The following is a 22,720-nucleotide window of genomic DNA, read 5'->3' as shown; positions in this document are numbered from 1 at the left end:
AATTTAATATGTACTCGTCATAAAAATATAAATATCTTAAAAATTATTAGCCAGTTTAATTTGTAATATATTACAATAAAATTTATATGGTATCATGTATTTGTTGATAATAATATTGCACATGTAATCTTTCGATATTATTAAGAAGTGAAAATGAAAACTTGATTTATGTTTTAACATTTTAGACTCCCCTCAGAGATCAAAATTTTACATCAAACTAAATACGATATAGGCATGTAAATATTTAATTAATAATATTGGCCATAAATGCTGTTAATTATGAAAGGTGTTATTTACTTAAAACATTAAATTTATTACTTTTATTAAACTTGATGTCAAGCTAAATAAAATAATGTTTAAGTAAATATAGGGGTAGCATTTAATAATTTTTAATAAAATCAATATAAAAAATTGTACTTTAAATAAATTAATAAAATTAAATGTTATATGATAGTGTTTATTTGAAATTTAAAGAATTTTTAAAATATAATATTGTTGTCTTATGGATAAAATATTTATTTGTTTACAAATTATAATAGGCAATAAATGCAAGCGCATTATTTATAAGTATATTGTGAACATTTGTTACATAGTTTATGGAACTAAAAACAAATAACATAAAAATGTAATAGAATACAAAGAAAAATAATTGGTAAATAATTTTTGTGGCTAATAAGGAAACAATTTTATATGCGTAAATGTAATTAGTGTAAATTGTGTATTTAAATTAAATATGCAGTTTAAATTGTTATATTAATTTGACATAAACAAGATATATTTGTAACATATTTTTAGTGTTATTATTTCTGACTTCTCCAAATGTTAACTATAACGTTATAAAATTAGTCGTAGTACTTCATTTTTACTTCACATTCTGTAATAAAAACAAAAAATATACTTGTTAATTTTTTTTGTATTAATTTGTTTTCAAATTTGTCTAGGCCAGTGGTTTTCAACCTTTTACTAATCACGAACATCTTTTTTTCCTGTAAACCTAACGTTCTCAAAAATTACAGTAAAAATATTAAATTTCATACTTAAATGTATATATATATATAATTGTTAAAACAACAGTTAGCAAATTATTTAATTATTTTTATGTAACCGTTAACTATCAGTCACATATGACCAGGGCCGGCGAAAGCTATGGGTGATTGCCCGGGGAGCCAGCACGAAAGGGGCGCCAAACTGAAAATTGTTTTTATCTAATTTATCTTTTAATACGATCTACAGGAAGTAAGAATATAACAGTTGTGCTCTTTACTTCATATAGGTACTACTCTATAAAGCGCTGGTTTTTATGTAAACATAATGCATGGAAACATACTACCACATTTGTCAGTGCAAATAAATAGATGGTAGTAATATTTATTTTCATAAAATATCTACCCGTTTACAAATAAATTCATATAACTAGAAGATTACGTTAAAAACGAATTTGGACCTTACGGCGAAAATACCGCGGTGTGTGGCGTAAATCAAAAAGACATCGTTGCCCGAAACACACGCACAATTTATTGTTTTTGACGAGCTCTCATTACGTACGATCTACTGTGTAATGTCAAATGTCTAAACTAACAAGTTACAGTTAACAGGTACCTAATCAATATTCATATTTTTTGTTTAGTTAATTTCTACATAATATTTTGGTTTCTTATTAGTTATTTACAATGAGTTTCGTCCTTTGGTTGTCTTAATAAATGAGTTGTTAGTGAAGCACAGTATTCCTATATTGTAGGCAGTGGCAGCGTGAAATAATAAATTCCCCAGAAAACTTTCAAAAAGTAAAAAAGCGCCACGCTCAAAATTAGAACTATTATATTCTTGCAACGAAAAAAACAATAACCTGTTCAAAAAATGGGTTGATATACTATAAGTTATTATACTAAATATGTACTAATTTTATTTAAATTCACAAAACATTTTATTTTACTACTACTCAAACTAAGTGGGTTGGAGGAGGATTCAAGGGTGCCAAAACATGGTTTTGTCCAAGGCACCAATACTTCTAGCGTCGGCCCTGCATATGACTCTCCGGTTGAAAACTATTGTTTAAAATAAATATTTTTGTAGTGAAATTGCATTTTATAACCATTATTTATATCATATTTAACCATATTTTATTACCATAAGTTTATATTCCAGTCTAGGATCTAATACTTGATCTTCGTAGTATCTATCATCAGGTATATATTTTCTCGGTTGAATGTTCCAGGTGTCATCGCTGTAATAAATAAGTTGATTTTAGTATCGTTGTGAAAAAAACGTTGTGAATATCATTGCTACCTAATTGTTTTCTTTAAATTTCGTTGCATATATCTTTTAAAAACGTTCATGGTCTTTGCTATGTCTTCTTCCTGTGATTGATTTTGATCTATAGACGAGTCTTTATGAGCCAATTTTTGCATACGATATAAGAACCAGGAATTTGGATTGTTTAGCACATCTGCATTGCGTTTGCCATGAGCTGTGTAAAACGTACAAATGTTCGAATTTTTTTCATTTTAATAATTAATTATATTTAATAATTTACCTCCCCAGCATGAATGACCATAACTTAAGCATGCTGCTGCAACATATTTAAAACATATATTAATAACGCAATGAACTTTTTTTAAGACAAATCGTTTCTAATCTTTACGATAGTAATTGCTTTAATTAGCATTTATTTAAAAATTGAGTTTTATAAAAATATTATTGATTTGTATACATTTACAATCTAATACGAAATAAGTATACCATTGAATTAACCGTAAAACATAAATAACTATTTTAAATATTTGTTCTTTATTTATAGTTAATAATTTAAGTAATTTTTAAAGAAAAGAATGTTGTACCGTTATCATCAATAATTTAATTTTAAATGTTATAACAGTATTATATGTAGTACATTGTAGAAGAAAAAAAGTTAAGTTCGATTAGAAGTTACGATATGAGACTTATAATTCGATTTAAAATGAGTCATAATTTATCAAATAAATGCTTAAAAGTTTTTAAACAATTATGAAAACTTATAATATATTTAATTTTGAAACAATAAATTTACAAGTAAATTGTTTATTCATCGTAAAAAAAGCAGTTAGATATATGTTGCTGAGATAATTTTTCATCGTTAAATACCTGTATACTTTTGTTTAACAGACAATAATAGTTATTTATTTTTTAAATATATTTATTAAAAATGTAGCTGATATATATCTCAATGTATTCAGTAATAAAGTAGAAGTTTGAAATTACTTCTTTCTATGACGTAAAAAGTGTAAACAGTTTAATACTCTATTGATTTTTATTAGGAATATTGATGGAATTTAGATTTATTATTTAAGCTATTAATAATGTCCAGTAACTAAAAAATAATGTGTTTTACATCAAACGTTGCTATCATAAGAAAGAAAAATTCATTTTAAATCGGATCATTGTAAACAAAAACCTTTATTTATTTGTTAGTTTTTAAAAAAACGTTAATACATTATTATTTACGTTTTCACTTTCAAAATTACTGAGGACAAAGTTTTTCTTATATTTTACCTACACATGAAAATATCTTAACTGACATATTTTTTTTTTATTCATATTAATATACATATAATTGCCAATTTGTTTTTCTCAGCAATTGTCTGAAGTAATAATATCTGATATTATAGAAGACTGATGACATACTTTTAAGGATATATTAAATAACGGTAGAAAGAAATTGATAGGATCTAAAATTTAAGTGCTTACCCAAAATGTCAATATATATTGCTCAGTACAGTATATTATTAAAATATATTCAAATTTAAAGACATTTACATACATCCTGATGTTTATTATTTTAAGTTATATTGTTTTCAGATGCACTTTTCTATTTTAATTTTGGAAAGCGTATAATACATTAACTATTTTTCATTAAACTTTTTTTTTTATTTTAGATATAATATAAATTATTGGGTAAATTGCTAATATTTGTTATTTTTTCATGTTAGAATTTAAATTATATTTTTCAAAAGCTATACGAAAATATTTAAATGTTACTAGAACATAAATACTTTATGTGATAAATATAAAATCATATATAAATATTTATATTTTAAACTTCGGAAATTAAATTAAAATAAATAAAATTTGCATAAAATTATCAACAAAAAATCAATCAAGCAATTTCAAGGTATTGTTGTAGTTTTGGACTTTTTTTTTTTTTTTGTCGAGAAGATCATATAATTCCAGCTTTGCTATTTTCATATATATACGTAAATAGAATATGTAAAATAAACTATTAAAAATTGTTTTTAAAATCAAATAGAAAATTGTTAGTTGTAAATCACTGACATGAAATTTAAAGTTGATTTGTAAAAACGAAACTAAAACATTTATTTCATTCCAAAGAAAATAAATGGAGTTACTTTTCAAACAAAATAAGTTTGAAATGCTATGTTTTAAATAAAGGTAAAATATATGATGAGATATTAATAAAAATGAAAAAAAATAAAAATGTATTTTTTCATTACTTTTGTATATATTTAATAGTCAAATATATAATTTTAAAATTAATATGTCATGCATGGAAACAATTAAATGGAAAGGAAACATTCATAATTATTAATATTAATAAATAATTAAGTTTACTAAAAAAAAAGTACCTAGTATTTGATTATATCTCGTTGAAAATTTTAGAAGTTGCCTAGGTAGTTAACTATGAAATTATGACATCATATTTGCACCAAGTGAATGCATTTTTATAAAGTATATTATATAAATATTTAACGTTTGAATTTTAAATTACTATATCTATAATAAGATACGTTATACATATATTAAATTAAATTTTGTATTATTTTATAAATGGTTTTCTAAACTTAGCCTACCTTAACGATTTGGACTATCTATATTATGTTGTCATAAAAACTATTAGTTTGGTATTATGGTTTAACTGTTTTATTATTAAAAATATAACAGAATGTCAAACAAAGTATCTTATTTCATTAAAAATTATGAAAAAAAAATATCTGTATGATATTTATATTTATATAATATAATTGATTAAAATACATTTCCACTATGTTAATTTAATATAAAAATATAAAATGTTTTTAAAATATATATTTGATATTTTATTGTTGCATTAGGAAATTGTTTATCACATTTTCAGAATCCATTTATTAAATAGAGTATTCTGGAAATAACGTTATATCTTTGACATTATTATTCTTTAATAATAAAATAATAGAAAATAAAATACAAATTAAAAGTTAACAAATAATTAACACTCATACATTTATACACGAATAAATAAACAAATAATGTATACATACAAATAAATTAATAAATAAATGTTTAGCCTGGATTATTATTATATTTGTAAAGTACGACTGGTTTCAAATTAAAAATTCATCATAAGATATAATAAAATATTATTTATTAATTTATTTAAATATTATCATTTTCAAAATTATCGGTGTAAACATATTGTATTATAAATACAATATTAAAGTAAACATAATGCATTTTTAATATTTTAACATTTTATTTTATTTGTTTTATTAGATATGTAATCCTCCTATAATATTTTTGATGATTTTCTATTTTAAATTATTAATTTTAGTATTTTCTGTAAAATTATCTACACCTTATTATTACAGATAAAACAAACTTTACCAATGCTCTTGTGTAAATATTTGAACTATCACTTATTCCGAGCAAAATAAAGTTGGTTCCATATTATGATAATACTTAAGATTAAGGTGTTTTTATTTTTAATGTTTGTTACACCGCGTTCGTGGGAATATATGTTCATTATTGATAGTAAAATACTATTATTATGTTAAATGTTATTTTCATAGGAGTAAAAAAATTAATACTGATTTCAACATAAAAATAAATAATTGGTGATTATTAAAATAGTTAAATGTTATTTAGTTGTTTAATTTCTGATTTATTTTAAAATTCTTTTTCAGTCATTAATATGAATGATATCAGAAAACATGTTTATATATTAAAAAATGCTTCTTACATTTTTATTGTTTTATTCTTACCTCCATTATAAAAATTGAAATCTTCAGCATTCATTAGCTGGCCCTGATAACCTGTACACCAACATTTTAATTTATAGCTTTAAGTTACATAGTTATTAATACTGTCGTATTTTGAAAATATGTAATAGTGAAAAAAAAAAAATAAAATGATTTCTTTGAAAATTGAAATATACTAAAATATAAAAGCGAAAGTAATTGTTGAATTATGAAGTTATATTTTTAGTATACATAGAACAAAAAATATAAGACTAACACGCGAAAGAAACAATTAAAATTTGTTTGATAATCTTAATAAGCAATAATATATTAGAGTATATAGGTAGATACAGTTTGATCCAAGATACATTTTTCAAAATATTTATTATTATAATTAATTATAATTATTCTATTAATTAATAATATAGTAAGGATATACAAAGTGTTTTCTTCGACATAATTATTTTTCTAGTTGTTTAGTTAAATTTATGATTTTATTTGATGTAAAATTTTTAAAATTTAACATTTATATGAAAATCATAATTTGTATATAAGTAAATGATTGCATATTATAGAATTATAGTTTGTAGACAAATATCAAATACTACAATAATACCTGGTTATTTCTATTTAGTTTTTATCCCTAAATAGTTATTTTTCATTAAAGCTAAATAATAAAAATTGGTGTTTTGTGGATTTTGAATCCTGTATTAATGAGGTTTTTAATTTATGTTGATGTATTAAAAAATAAATCTATTATAATCGATACAATAATATAATATTATATGCATATTATTACACCTAGCACGTATGAAATGGAAAAGTGTTACTTATATGTGATTTAGCTTTATTTTTCTAGTAAAAAACCTTTGACAATTTTTAAATGTGAAGTTTGGAAGATAATTAAAATTTAATGCTGTAACCTGTTTTTCCTCACAGGGAATAGTATGTTTTAATTATGTTTAAGTCCCAAAAGATCACAATGTAAGAGCGTTTAAAAAACGCTTATACAGTTTTTAGATTCGCCCTAGAATCTAAAAACTGTATAAGCGAGGAATTTATTGGTTTCAGTATTATATTATTTTTGTAAAAATTTTTTCGGTTAGTAAATTTATAATTCATATTATTTATGTACATATTCTATCTCATTAGATAGCGAAATGAGCCCAGATAGTACTAAGGTGGGTCGTTTTTAGATGTTTTCATTGGTCCCAAAAAAAAAAAAAAAAAAAAACCAAACTGAAAATACATGTCTAAATAATAATAATTTTCATCCAGTAAGTGTCTAAAATTATTATTATAAAATTATGTTGTAAGATTTAGAGTTAAAAGATCAAAATATTTTGGTTATTTTTTTTTTGTGTTAGTTTGAAAATTTGAAGTATACCATAACAAATAAAACAATAGCCATGAAATTACACAGCTAATTTTTCTTAAAAATAGCTTGAGTATACGAGTAGGTATATTTGGTATATTTATTACACTTCGCCTTTGTTTTTTTTTCGTATGTAATAATATATTTTTACTATAAGTTCATAAAAATGTAAATATTCTACACAACAAAAAATTTACTCAAAAATAGGTTCTTAGCGGATTTTTTGTAATATTAATATTTTTACACTCAATTTCATTATTTTATAATATAACTGATATCAGTTTGGTATTCTATTTGACTAAAAAAGGTTTTTTTTATTTTTATGGATGTTGTTTGAAGTATTTAATAATTTTTAGTAATTTGTTTATTTTAATTAATATTTTTTGTGATATACAAGATAATTGTATTTATAATATATTTTACATATAAGTTCATTTAAATCTTCGAACTGAAGTATCGTATTTCAAGTATTTTGATTCAAGAATTTTTTTATTTTCTACAGATACAAACTTTTAAAAAATCTTATATTTAATTCTCAAATATTATTATTTATTTCTCTTCAAATATTAAAATGATTTTGAATATAAAAATCCATATTATTATAGTGATATCAATAATCAGAATTCTTTCCCCTTTTTTATCGAAATCATTGAGAGAGAAAAAAAAATAAAATAGCTAAACCAATCTATTCCACAGAATCTAAAAATAATACATGTACAAAGAATAAAATTTACAGTGGACACTATTTTATATGGATTTATAATGTATTACGTGATTATTATTATATGTAACAAGGTTTCATTAGTGTGGAAATATATGGTTTTTAATGAATTCCTAATTGGTTTAGAAACTGTTCATACAAAATTAAAAAAATAAAATAAAAAAAATATTCGTTTAAATTTTATCGTGGTGGAAAAGATTTAGTGATCTAATTTAAACCATATTATATACGGCTCTAATGTGTTTACAAATAAACGCTCAAAAATAAAAAAAACTTATTTTATTTAAATTGTTGTGTCTTAGATTTCGATGTTCATTTATGCTGCAATCATTTAGTTCTGGAGTTTATTTCAGAACATATTTCTTGACGTGGAATCAGAGAATTCTTAAGACATTGCTTTGATACCAATCTTTTGTAGTGGGTATAATGTAAATCATTGTAATGTCCACATTCGTGTATTGAAGCTTGACATTTTTTGTTTTTGAAATTCTATGTAAACGTTCTCGCAAATATTATTTTATATATTGCATGTATTGTATAAATACAATATTAATTAATTTTATTGAATTTTCTTTTTATCCTGTTCACCTACTTTGTTTTCTCTACAGCATGTTAAAAAATGTATATATTTATTTCATAATCATGTATTGGTTGTTACAATTTAAATCCAATACATATGTTTACTTAAATTCTTAAAACTTATTTCTAACTTAATATTGCATGGGCTATAGAAATTGTATTGGTGTTTTAGAACAGTCATATATATTTTTGACGAATATAATAACTTGTTATTTTTGGAATGTTTTGGTATGTGTGGATTTAAACTTTTTAAAAAAAAAAATCGTCTCATTATGCTGAAATGATTAAAATACTTGTATTTATTTTGAAAATAAAATAGTTTAAACTTATAACTTTTACCATTTCATAAAAAAATTACACACAATGGAATAATAAAATGGCTTATTTTGGTGTATTACGTAGATATATAATACCTATCATCTGTTAGCTTTTTTCATTTCAATAGGTAAACTCGAGATCAAAAACAACACGCAAGTTAAATTTTTTGTTGATCCCACGAATATTTTGCGTAGTTTTAAAGTAACTAATTAGATGTTTGATAATTTAATATTATTTTAAATAATGAGAAATAGTTATTGAACACCAGTAATAATTGTATACAGAATTAAATATAAATGTATAAAAATAAAGGTATGAATGTATTTATTACTTTATTTGAAATCATACAATAGCATTTGATATTTATTTAAAATATTATATTTCGATAAAAAATAAATTATTAGGTACTGACTGACCAATGTTATTTATAAAAGTCAGATAATATAGTGTTAAAATGAATAGATATTTTTAATTAAATTTAGAGCCACTAAAAGTTTAATTTTTTTTTATTAGGCAAATGTATTGGTATTATATAATAAATAGGTTTAATATTAATTGCTAATAAATACATTTTCATAATTTTTTTTTTAAACCTTAGCTATATTTTTATAACGTTTTAATTTTAATGTCGAATGATATTAAAAACTAATATATTTATTATACCTTATTACTAATTTATAAATTAAATGAATTAATAAAAAAAATTAAATTATTGAAAATATATTTATCCCATAAAGTCTAAATAAAAAATTAAACAGTAATAATTTGAAGTACGATTAATACAATTTATAATTTATGTTTATATTATTTTGTTAATTAAATATTAACAATACGAATTATTTCAAAATATTTTTAGTGTAAGATTTGTGTAATAATTTAAAATATTATTTTATTAGCCATTAAAAATATAGTGCCTTATAGCATGTTTGACACAAGATCTTAAGTCAATTGATGGCTTTAAGTAGGATAGTATTGTGGCTCATCAATGTAATACTTAGGATAAAAATAAATTTTTAATCCATCAACATCATTATTTTCTTTATTTACTAACTGTCTAAATATTTAACACACTTAAAAATTTATAAAATTTGAATAATTATTTTAATGTAAAAAAAAAAAAATAAATAATATACGCTAGAAGCAATATTATAATTCATTTAAATAAAAAATTATATTTTCTATTTTTGGGAAACATCATTGATGTTTTTTATTTTTTTATTGCGGATCACTGACGTTTTAATGGGTTGTCGTTAATCAATCATGCATAAATGTCTTTGTATAATATGTGCATAAATCAAAAATTCAGACAAGCGTTAAAATTTGTTTACTCAACATTATAGTTATACAGGTAATGTTATTCGGTAAGTACTTGTGTTTTGTTTTTATAAACTGTAAAGTATTTTACTGAAGTTTTTTTCAAATAATGAAAAACAGACTTGAAAAAGCGTGAATTCCCTAATACAGCATTTCTAAAATAAAAATATCTGTTCAATGGTTATTTTAAATTATTTTAATTGATTGTTACAATTGATAATAAATATTCTATTTAATATGTATAAATAAACATATATTTGATTTTAAAATTGTAAAATAACAAAAACAATTCTGTGAATCGTTAATTTTTTGTATATTAATACTTAAAATTATTATGTATTTATTTATAAATATTAGATATTATTACAAATGGAATACCAATTATGTGCAAAATGTAAGAAATTAATATTTTAAGTACCTAATAAATAAATGAAATAAAATGTTGTTATTACTTTTCTATATAAAAATGATACTTCTTAAAATATTCAGTATTCTGGTTTTAATGTTATATTTATACTTCAATTTGATAAAAAAAAATATATATATATAAATTAAAATTTATAGAAGAAATAGGTCTTATATTTTATACCATAAAATAAAAAAAAAAAAAAAATACATAATTTTTATTCAAATAAAATAATCATTTATTCATTATTTTATAAATGTAGATGAACTGATGTATTTTATAAACAAAGTTATTCTTTAAAGTATTATGTTTCTTTACTAAATATTATTTGATAGATAATTACATTCTTTACGTAACTTAATACTTTTTTCGACACTTATATTAATATTTAATTTATTGTATACTTACAAATGTAATGAACTTCAAGGGTATTGATGTTCATAAAATAATTTAGAATATTTTAAGAATAGATAATAAGCTGTAGGTTTTACAATAATTCGTTTTACATTTACTAACGTCGGTTTAATTTTTATTCAATGACAAATTATTTCTATCTCTTAATATATATTAAAAATATCAATAATGAGTAAATAAACACGTTTACCTCCTTGTTTGCAATCAGACTTTTCTACAGCCCATATTATCAACATGAAAACATATATTTTAACAAATGACTTGTGCATTTTGTGATCTTATTCGACGTTCTTCCCTCACCTGTTGCTCATACACGTTCAAAGAGGCAAGTTTACCTACGGCTGCTGTACGTCAACTGAGGCGACCAAAGAGTTTCACCAGCATTTGTATCCCATTTTATACTAAAATGTTGCTTGGTTGTATAGGTTAGGTTAGGGGTGCCCATATATATATATATATATATATACTGACTTCTACACACTGATTGATTATAATTTGACGTTCATGTCAGTTTTTTTAATCATTTTCAATCATGATTTTATTTATGGAAATAAAAAATGATATTGTTTACTTAAATAATTTATAAATAAATATATATAAATAATTAATATTTTGTCATTAAATATCTATAATATCATATATTGTGAAAGTATATTTTTGTTATTGATTTTGAAGTATTTTTGATTTTTGTTATTTTACACATATTTAATACTTATATTTGTCGAATTGGTTCTTATGTATTTCTTTTTATTCTTATTATTAATTTTTATTTATTTATATTTAAGTTATAAATAAAATTTAATTAATTATTGTTATTTTACTCAAATATTTTGTTACAAATCTATATAACATTAATTCAAGTCGACAATGTATTTATGTAATATTTTGTGATTACGATAAATTGTATGTATTTTTAGTAGTGATTGTTATTCATGTACAATTATGGGCATGTCCCGTTTCCGCCAAAAATCCGGTTCCTTAATTTACGTATAGTTCTATTTCGCCAGAAACGAAAAAGGTATAATTCCTGTTTCCACCAAAATTTATTTGTATGAAAAGACTTTTGGGAACCATGTATAATTGTTATATATTGGTTCATTATAAATTTTAATACAAGTAGATAATAATAATATAATAGTCGAATATAGGCACAATTATATTAGAGATTTTAAAATATTTTGGTACATAATTTCATATTATAATATGTCCATTATATTTAACTATTTATATAATATAAAACAAGTATAGGTCAAATATTATCCCGATAGTGTTTTGATAAAACACATCATAATTTTTAAATATTTTAAAATGTCACAAAAAATCTGAATTACAAAAGAGTACTTATTAATTTCATTGGAATTTTTTTATATTATTTGAGCACTGTTAATTTTGATAAAATTATCTGTTTGTATCGTATCTTTAAGTATTTGTAAAAATAAAAAAATATATGGGTGTGTCTTATAAAATGTTTTATTGAAATGAGAATGAAAAGATTGACAGTTGTTGGTTGTTCTGTATAACGTCGCTGTACGTGAAGCCCACATTTCCTTGGCGAAAATTTCGAATTTCCATCAATATAGTTTTCTAAGATATAATCTTAGATAATATCTAAGATATATTATAAACTATGATACAGTGTATCCAACATTGTACTCTTATTATTAAACGTTATTATCGACGTTTATCGACAATCATCGAAGATTATCAGTGTATATGTTACGCCAAATTTATGAAATTGCCAATTTCATGAAATCAGCAACGTTTTCGCTGAATACGTGAAATCGGCAAGACCCTTGTTAAAAAATTATAAAGCATAATTTAATTTAAATAAATGTATAAAATGCTGGAAATATAATAAAATCAAATTGTAATAATGAATATTATATGTATTTAAATAAATATGTAAAACACCGGAAATATAATAAAATAATAAATACATTTTAATGTGTAAAAAAGTAAATAAAAAAAAATTATATTATATTTAAATATTTTGGCAAATATGGCCTGGGTGACACGTCGAATTACTCATCATATTATTTTTTTTATATGTGCACTTTTTAGGTGTGCAATTCGTACGACAAGTACAACGTTAATATATAGACAATCAATAGCCTTGTTCAATCCAAATGACCCTAATCTAACAAGTTCCCGTAATGAATATTCATTTGGTTAGCCTGCAGTCGTCAGGGAACAGTAATTATTTGTAGCTGCCAAACTGTTCCGCTCCAGACATGTGCTTAAAATTCCTTCTTTAGACCCTATATTAAATTTACCATATTTTTATTCTATGATAAGAAGGTTGGCTGCATCACCTCACCCTCGATCCACAGACGGGATTGACACCAGCACCAATTTTTAAAGGAAGGAGGAAATTGTCAATTACTGCCATAAGACACTATTTGTAATTATATCATAATAATGTGTTACTGAATTCATGTAATCGGTAGAAAAAGACTGCCTAATTCACGAAATCAGCAATCAAAATTTGCCAATTTCGTGAATATGGTAGCCAAATTGCCGATTAAATGTATTTGGCGACAACGTTGCTGATTTTATGAAATCGGCAATTTCATAAATTCGGCGTAACATATACATTACAAATGTATTTTATACATACCATAACATATATTCAATATTGCTTAAAAATTAAAACCAACAGTTTCCAAACTTTTTTTGGCGAAAACGGAAATCGTACCTTTTTTGTTTTTGGCGAAAAAGTGTTATGGCGCAAACGGTCAATAATATTTTGGCGGAAACGGATAACTCCCATAATTATTAAGTCACAAAAAAAAAAAAAATATATTCAACTATTTATCAATGATTTGAAGATTATTGATTGGACGATGGTTGATTAAAAACTTTTCAATAGAGAAATATAGAAATAAAACAAATTTTAATTGTTAAAATTATTATATTTGTAGAACAGATATACAATTATCTAGATATCAGTGAATCTGAATTTTCAACATCTATCTTTTATTTACTAGTTTTACTTTAAGTTAATATAATTAAATATAAATTAATAGATAATAAACAAATTTAAAAGTGGTTAAGAAAATGTAAGTTTTGTACCTCTTTTAGGTTATATTGTTATCGGTCAATGTTTTAGAAAGTCATAGTAGTAGTTAGCGATAATTTAATATTACAAATATAAGTTTAGATGAAAAATGTTGAAACAATTATTATTTGAACAATAAATAATTCAAAACGAAAAAAATTAGGTATATGTATAAAGAATAATTCCAGTAATTAGCTTAATTGAATAAGTTAAGAGTAATAATTTTAAAACTTATTTTTATTAGTGCCATCAATAGCTGTTATATAATGTTATAAAAACCCCGTTCAGGATTATTTTCTTGGCCGAGAATTTTTATTGACACGCAACACAACTCACCACGTGAAAAAGAAAATCTAGAAATAAAACGTATTACACTTACACATGAACTTAAATAAACATTCGGTAATAATAATAATTGAAATGGTATTAGAGTTTGTTAAACAAAAGTTATTTGCATACAAAATTATATTTTTATCGATCAAGACAATATAATATTTATAAAAAATGTAGATATCTATGAAAAATGGTCTAATTGTGATGTTTTAAACACAATACTTTGATTTGCTTTATATGTTTAGATTATAATTTGGTAAAATTTAATTTTTGTCTACAATTTTTCTTTTAATTACATTGCTTTCTCATTAAAAAACCAATGTGTTTTATTTCAAATAAATTGTTTGATATCGCTGTAACTTATATTATGATATCTTACAAATGAGTGTATTAAAAGTTAGTGTTGGAAAAAGTTAACATAAAATGCAAGAATTTAATCAAAACAACATACAATTTTATTGATTTTATTTTTATCAGTATACTGAATTTATTTGTTATGATTATGACGAAACAAGGAATGTATTAGTTTTACTATGAGCGTTTTCTTTTTTTGTGATGCATCTGTGTACATCATTTCGACTAGAAAGAGTGATTCCATTATCATCAAATTAAAATATTGGAATTGAGTTCTAGTTGATATTGAAGTGCAGTAATTTTAATAATTTTTTCAACATTTTTTCTTAATAATTACGAAAAACTGAGGAATATTTATAAAAAATACGACAGCATTTATGACTTACTGTTTCAGACAAAATCAATATTTTGTTTTCATTGTAAGTTAAGAGTTAATTAATGAAGGGACTTGCAATTTTACTCTATGTTTATATTACCGTTTTCTAAAGATAGTATAATTTTCAGATGATTATTTCTGTTAATCATTGAAAATTGAAATTTTTAACATTTTTTTTTAAATATCGAGATAAAATAATTTTGATTAGACAAAAAATTTAAGAGCATGTTTTTCTTACATATTTTTAACTAATTAATTTTAAAAAAATTGAGTATAATTTCACAGTAAACTTTTATTATCGTTTGAATAATAAATTTTGCCAAAACGATAAAGATTCCAAAAATTTTTACATTTTTATTATGAAAAATTCATACAATTTTTAATTTTCATACTTAAAGATTCAAAATTGGATATAAAGTTGTTGTATGATTTTATTTGTAACCAATAAGAAACAATTACTGGAAAGTTCCTAAAATAATTTATAAGCATTACAAAATTAAGTGTAAAAATTCAAAGATCACAACGAATTTCTAATAAGCAATTTACTGAAAGATGTTTCATAGTTTTGATTTATTTTAATTAGGTTTGTGATATTTATAGGTGTTAAAATTTCTAAATTTCCCAAATATTAGATCCTTTTATTTTTATTTTGCAAAATGTAGAACATTCAGAGTTCAACGTACCGTATAAAGAACTTTGGTTCTACTACTTTATCTATCATATTAAAAAATAAAAGCTGATCCATATGACTTTTTACACTTAGAATCATTTTTTTGAGAGCAAAATAAATAAAAAAAATAAAATTTAAATTTAAAAATACAATACATTGAAACTATTCACCCATTTCTGAATTTTACTTGACCTAAAAGTATATATTTTTTATTAGGAGTCTAATTTGTAAATTAATCCTTTATTACTCATCTCATATTAATACAATTTTTAAGACTAATAGTTAAATGCTATTGAAATAAAAAGAATAATATAGGGTGCAAACAGTATAAGTAATGACAATACCATAGTAGTATTGGTCGTATAAAAATACTCAAATTTAAATAAAATACAGATCCCAATTATCGAAACTAATGTATTCGTATAAAAAGGTTTTTTTTAATATAAATTGTATGTATTTAGTACGTAAATCCCTTTTTAATCCTTTATCCAGTATTAGTTTTATAATAGTTAATAGTTATATAAAAAACTATAATTTACAACATTATGATATTGTTTTTATTACTCACCTATTATTTCTCTCGATTTTATTGTTTTTTTTTTTTTTATTATCATCATTTATTTTTCTTATGGATTTATTTTAATTATCAACTAAATCATATTTTCTGCTTATTCTATTAAATAAACTAAAACACATTAATTTTGACATAGAGTATACTTCATGTTTATTTGTTTGTAGCAAATAAGATACTAATTTATAATAACTTATAATTGAGATGTTAAAAGTCTCTAATAAAAATAAATATCGGAATACAAATTAGCCATAAACAATACGTCGATACTTAAGTTAAATCTTATTTGAATATTAATAATTATTCGCTTATAGTGTAACCCAGTGTCATATTTTATTATATTGAACTGCAAAAGCTGAAATCTATAAAATAAGTAGGTATATATGAATTCAGAATATGCATCTAAGTTTATTCTTAGAATAATTTACATCGATTATTCAGTTTATAAGAAAATTTCAACTTTTGAAGTACATAGTGAATTTCAGTCTGAGCTGACTGAAATTAAGTCGCAGAATTCATAAATATTATAATTTTTTCGTTAGTTTTGATTTTTGAAATCAAAGATCTAATATATTATACATTAAATTAAATATTCTTAGTAATCATGTTACAAATTTTTATTTATTATTATTGAATTATAATTATAATTAAATTATTTATTATCACATTTATATTATTTTTATTATTAAAGAACTTCATGTTCAAAAATCATAAATATTTGTAAAAACTATCAAATATAGTTTTCTGCATTGATATGAAAAAATCTCAGAATCAAGTATTATTAACGAAGAAACCATGCACGATATGTATTTATATATTTTTATTATATTAACTCAATTATAAGAAAACGGAATTAATATGAATTTTAAAAACATTCATTGAAATGACTTATACGTATTTTAATGTAAATGTGATGAAATAAATAAAAAAACACTTTATTGATGCATTGATTTATAAATACAGTTATATTTAAAAAATTATAATATATTAATGTATGTGATATGAATACGAATACACTTTATTAAATAAATATTAGTTCTTATGTGAAAATAATTGTGAAAAAAAAAGGATTAGTTATCAATTCAATGAAACACGATAAGCATTTTTTATTTGAGTTTTCTAAAAAATTAAAATTGATTATTGTGTAGTTTTATTAATGAGGGTCAATATTTTGTTCATTTAAATGTATTACTAATATTATTATGTTACATCTGGAGCATATTTTTGGGGAGGGGGATTGAAGCATTTCTATATCACTTAAAATTATTTGAACATTGGTTTAGCTAGATTTAGCTAGGTTCATAAATTGATAAATATCTTCGGAAATCCTCAAATTAAAGATTTTAAATTTTTGTTTGAAAAACTCTTCTTTTTAAAATAAATTGGTTTTTGCGTAAGAATATACTAAAATAGTTAATTAAAATATAATATGATAAACCAAAATCCATCTTATAAAAATCATTCATGAAAGAAATTACCTAATGTATAGAACAATGTTCATATCTCCTATTGACATTAGTAAGTTATTTTATTTTAACAGGACTTTTGTTCTTTTATAGAACATAAAGCTTTAATATATTTTTTTTTTTTGAGGTTCAGCTTAACTATATTATGATTTAGTTTACCGGAACGATATATTAAATGCCAAAAGCAACCTATAAATAATGTATGGGTATATGAAATTATTAAAAATAAGAATCTAATGTTATGAGGATAGTATGAAGTTATAAACAAAGTAGGTTATTTCATTATAATTCATTATTACAATTTATACACTATGAATTTATTTATAGAATTTAATACTATTTTACCTATATTATATTGGAAAATGATGCATGAGGAATATTATATTATAAACGTGGTTTTCTATTTATAAAGATACAGACTTAAATTTTAAGCCATACCTATAGGTTTCTATGATTTTTCCTTTATTAAATTCGTTTATTTATTAAATAATATGTGATTATTAACTAATGAAGTTGCTTTGAATACTAATAAATTAGTATAAAAAAAAAAAAAAAAAAAAATGAATAAATAAAAATAGATCGATTAGATTTCAATAAAAATGATTTGGTCATTCATTCATTTTTACCCTTTAAAAAAAATACAGTGTAATATGATGGCGCCATAAGAAAATAATTATTACCTACATTACATCAAATATATTTCACCTGACCTTTTCAAGATCCTCGTCAGATTATTTTTAATTAACCATATTCAATTATAATATTAAAAATTTATATTGGAAGGGTTACAGCTTTATTCCATACGATTCATATTTTAATCTGATTGAGTAAATTAGTAATCAGTGAAAAGGATATTGAAAAAATATATAAAAACATAATCGAGCCACTGAGAAATATAGATGCAAAAATGTGTGTTTTTAAAAAATAGTATGTTATTTGCGAGTAATTATGCTAAAATTTCGTTGAAATTTCACAAAAATATAATGAATTGAAATAATTAGTTAGTTTAATTATTAATTAAATTGATCTGTCTAAGTGTTTTAATTTAATTCAAATGATTCACAACAATTTTATCGAGTTTGGTGTGTTTTTTTTCATTTAATATTACACAATAGTATATTAAAAGGTTTAATTTATATAAAAAATAATAATATTCTTATAAATAATAATAATAATAAATAATAATATGATTATAGTTTAATGACATTGTTGCTTAAATTGTTGGTAATTTTTTCAAACGAAAAACCATTATCATAATATTATGCATGATCAAATGTTTATATATCTAGAAAATATCTAGTGGTAGTTTTCCATATAACTTATTAGTAATAAACTAATATACTACAAAGAAAATGGTTTTTTGTAAATAACATCAAAACGTATTAGTAGAAAAAAACTGGAAAATGGAGTTGAACACTAAAAAGGGCAATTGACAATATAGTACAATACATTCGGATTTTTGTATGGTAATATTGTGTAATCGTTCCTAGTTTGAACTTACACTTGTATGAATATACAAATAAATATTTTAAAACTTATACTAGATATATAGACATTTTATAAATATTAAGTGTGAGGACGTCTATGGAGTGTCGAAGTAGCCGGTTATGCTAAATATTTTTGTGTTCATTTTACATTCCATTAAATTTTGCTTTAGTATACTTTGTCAACATTTTAGTTATTATGTAAATATGTCATTTAGACTAAAATTACTAAATATTTGTTATGCGAAATTATTAATATTCTAATTGATTAAAATCGGAAGGATTTTATTCATTTGAACTATATAACTATAGGCGATAGGTGTGAATATTACAAATTAATAAGTGATTAAACCATATAATTATTTATTATAGAATTGGGTTTGTATTGATAATATTTTATTAATTTAAGGATATGTAATTTCTTGTCAAATTAATAAGATTCTTAGTATGATTGTTGATTTGATTTTAATCTGATGTAGATTAAATTAAGGAGTGAATTTTGAACGAATAAAATCTTTTACTTCCATGTAATGCTATTCAATAATGTACTTAGAAGCTTTTATGTTAATAAAAATAAATTGAGTATATATTATATTATATTCTTAAAATAATACAAAATATTTAAAATAAACTTTTTATTTATATACTATCTAAAAATAAGATAGAATATTTAATACTAAATCCATTAAATATGTAATATACTTGATAATGTGAACTATATTATAGAACCATTAAGTTGTAATTAAGTTGGTATTGCACATTTTCACTGTACATTTACTATCTGCTATGTTAAGGAGGTATTTAATTTTAATTTTCAAGTTTAATATCATAGTTTAGTGAACGTGTTTGCACTTTAAAGTAATTAAATGTATAGTATTTTGACTTTTGTTTGAATTTTGAATGTTTGTGTGTAAAGACTTTAAGAGTAAACAATATAATTTAAATTTAGATAAAGATTTTTTTCTTTTTAAGTTAAAAATATCAGTTATATTAAGAAAGATTTAATGTTACTATTGTTAGTATATTGAAAATAAAAACAGAGTAAATATTTATAATTTGAAGGAATACTAACATTTTTTTTTATAGAATTTCTCTGAAAATTAATTTCACTTTTATTCATATATAAGCCTGTTTGCTGAAAATATGTATACTTATGAGTACATAAGATATTAAAAATAATACTTATAAAATTGTATATTATGTATATTAGGTATTAAATTAATATATTTACTTAAAATATATTTTTATTCGTATGATAATTTTAGGTTCTGAACGAAACGAAGAATATATTGGTTTTACCATAGTGTGTGTTTTTTTATGTCTGTGTGCATGAACTCAACTGGAAGGATTCCTCAGATCACTCCAATTAAAAGAAATTTCTGATAGGATATGTTGTCTAGTTAGTAAACCAAAAAGCAAAACCATTTACCTATATCTAAATCTCATCCTAACATAGAAAAGTTATTCTAAGCCCTTTTTGTTATTTTTACACGGTATAAGTATGATTTATAAATATCACAAATATCCTGTTATTTTATTAATTAAGTAAAAATATCTAAACCTATACTCTAATTAGTTAATCTAAGTAGGAATAACATTTTAAAATGTATTCATACATTTATATATATTATAAATTATAAGAATACATAACTGATGTTTAAATTTCGATCAATTATTATTTTATACATCTATCCTATTATCATAGAATATATTAAAACAGAATGGACACTCTAGCTACCCAAATTTTAGTCCGTCATCTCGAAAGGGCTCGATAATTTTCCTAGATAGAAAAAAAATGTTTATCTTATTTCTGTATTATTTAGATTTACAGTTTACTATGATTTTAATGTTTTTTTTTTTTTGTATTAAATAACTAGTAATCATGTAATTTATTTAGTTTTTTTTTGTTGTCTTAAAAACCCTAACAACTAGCTCATTAGCTTATAGAATAATATTTACATTATTTACTTATACTTTTTCATATTAATTTCTTTTGTAAATATTTTATTTTGTTTATATTATTTTCATTTCCTGGAAGTAATTTTTCGTTTGACTAATAAACAGAAATCGATAATTAAACGAAATATTGTTGTATTTTTTTTATAATTTAAGGTAGATTGTAGATTGTACATTCAAATATATAGTTAATCATTGTTGTTATTTCATAAACTGTAGTCAGAATAAAATAAACAGTTCTCTTTTATTATACTTTTTTCATGAAGAATGTTTAGTCACTTTAAATTTTTATATTTAGTACAAAAACAAAAAAATTAGGTAATTGACTTAGTTGCTCCAGTGGTTTTAATCAGTTAAATTATATTATATTCGTAATATTATAGAACAAAAATAACTGTAATTGGCATATTTATTTTCAACAACATTATTATTGGTTTTTTAGAAGAACTTTTTATTTACGAATTATTTAAATGAACAAGTTGGTATTTTTTTAAATATGATTTTTTAGGCCAATATTAAAAATAAAAATCCATTTCATTAACGATCATTGATATGATGTATAATGCAGTTAATTAAAATTAATGACATATGAATTTAAATTCCTCTAGTTGGAGCTGTATTTATACTTAATAAAGAAATATTGCATACCAGTGCATTTATACATTTACTGTAAAATACTTTAAAATTTATCCTACTATATTTTAGGTCAACAATGATGATCCCTTTATATACGACAGACTACATGAAGGGCGATAATAGTAAAAAAAAAAATATTCGATAGTTATGTTTTTGTAATTTCTTTTAAAAAGTAAATACATTTTTTTTTTGTTCATTTCATCAAAATTATTTCATGCTTTATCTTTTAGTTGTTGAGTTCTGTAATTTTAAACTGCAATACTAAACAGTTTAGAAATATTGACTAATATCGTTTTTCCCGTAACCATCAAATATTTAAATCACAGTTGCCATAAACGTCGTGATTTTCTTATCAGTTTCCAATCTGATTCAATTTATTCAGTACCTACTATTATTTTAACTAAGTGTTATTTTAAATATTTTATATCTATTACATCCCTCTAGTGAAAGAAGTTTGATATTTAACGAATATTTTAATACTAGATAGAGCCACATATTAAATCCACTTATAAATTAATTGTATACATTTGTAAATAGGTTAATTATGCAGATTTTTCTACATTATTAATAAAAGTTGATCAGATAACTTTTAAGCGAATTAAAAATACTTATAAACTTGAATAAGTTTAGTAGAATGCAATAGGAATAGTTCACAATAATATTTATATAATTATATTATTATACATTATTATATTAATATTA

At 22.0% G+C, this 22,720-nt stretch overlaps 1 protein-coding gene across 3 annotated transcripts; it reads right to left on the bottom strand.

The window, feature by feature from the left end:
• Window positions 1-580: 580 nt before the first annotated feature.
• On the bottom strand, window positions 581-11,469 carry LOC112692126. 3 transcript variants are annotated; one of them, XM_025566689.1, is made up of 6 exons: window positions 11,305-11,469; window positions 6,012-6,062; window positions 2,534-2,569; window positions 2,287-2,467; window positions 2,128-2,224; window positions 581-874 (listed from the first exon to the last, which is right to left on the bottom strand). In XM_025566689.1, exons 1-6 carry the CDS (start codon window positions 11,381-11,383, stop codon window positions 863-865), a joined length of 456 nt encoding a protein of 151 aa, XP_025422474.1. In that variant the 5' UTR covers window positions 11,384-11,469; the 3' UTR covers window positions 581-862. The 3 variants fall into 3 exon arrangements, with proteins under 3 accessions (XP_025422474.1, XP_025422475.1, XP_025422476.1); XM_025566690.1 differs by lacking the exon at window positions 6,012-6,062 and having other exon boundaries at window positions 585-874; XM_025566691.1 differs by lacking the exon at window positions 6,012-6,062 and having other exon boundaries at window positions 588-874; window positions 2,534-2,566.
• Between the last annotated feature and the right edge of the window lie 11,251 nt (window positions 11,470-22,720).

This window comes from Sipha flava, unplaced genomic scaffold, assembly GCF_003268045.1.
Source record: "Sipha flava isolate LNK unplaced genomic scaffold, YSA_version1 70_pilon_pilon, whole genome shotgun sequence".
Classification (NCBI taxonomy): domain Eukaryota; kingdom Metazoa; phylum Arthropoda; class Insecta; order Hemiptera; family Aphididae; genus Sipha; species Sipha flava.
This window is presented reverse-complemented; position numbering and strand designations above follow the sequence as displayed.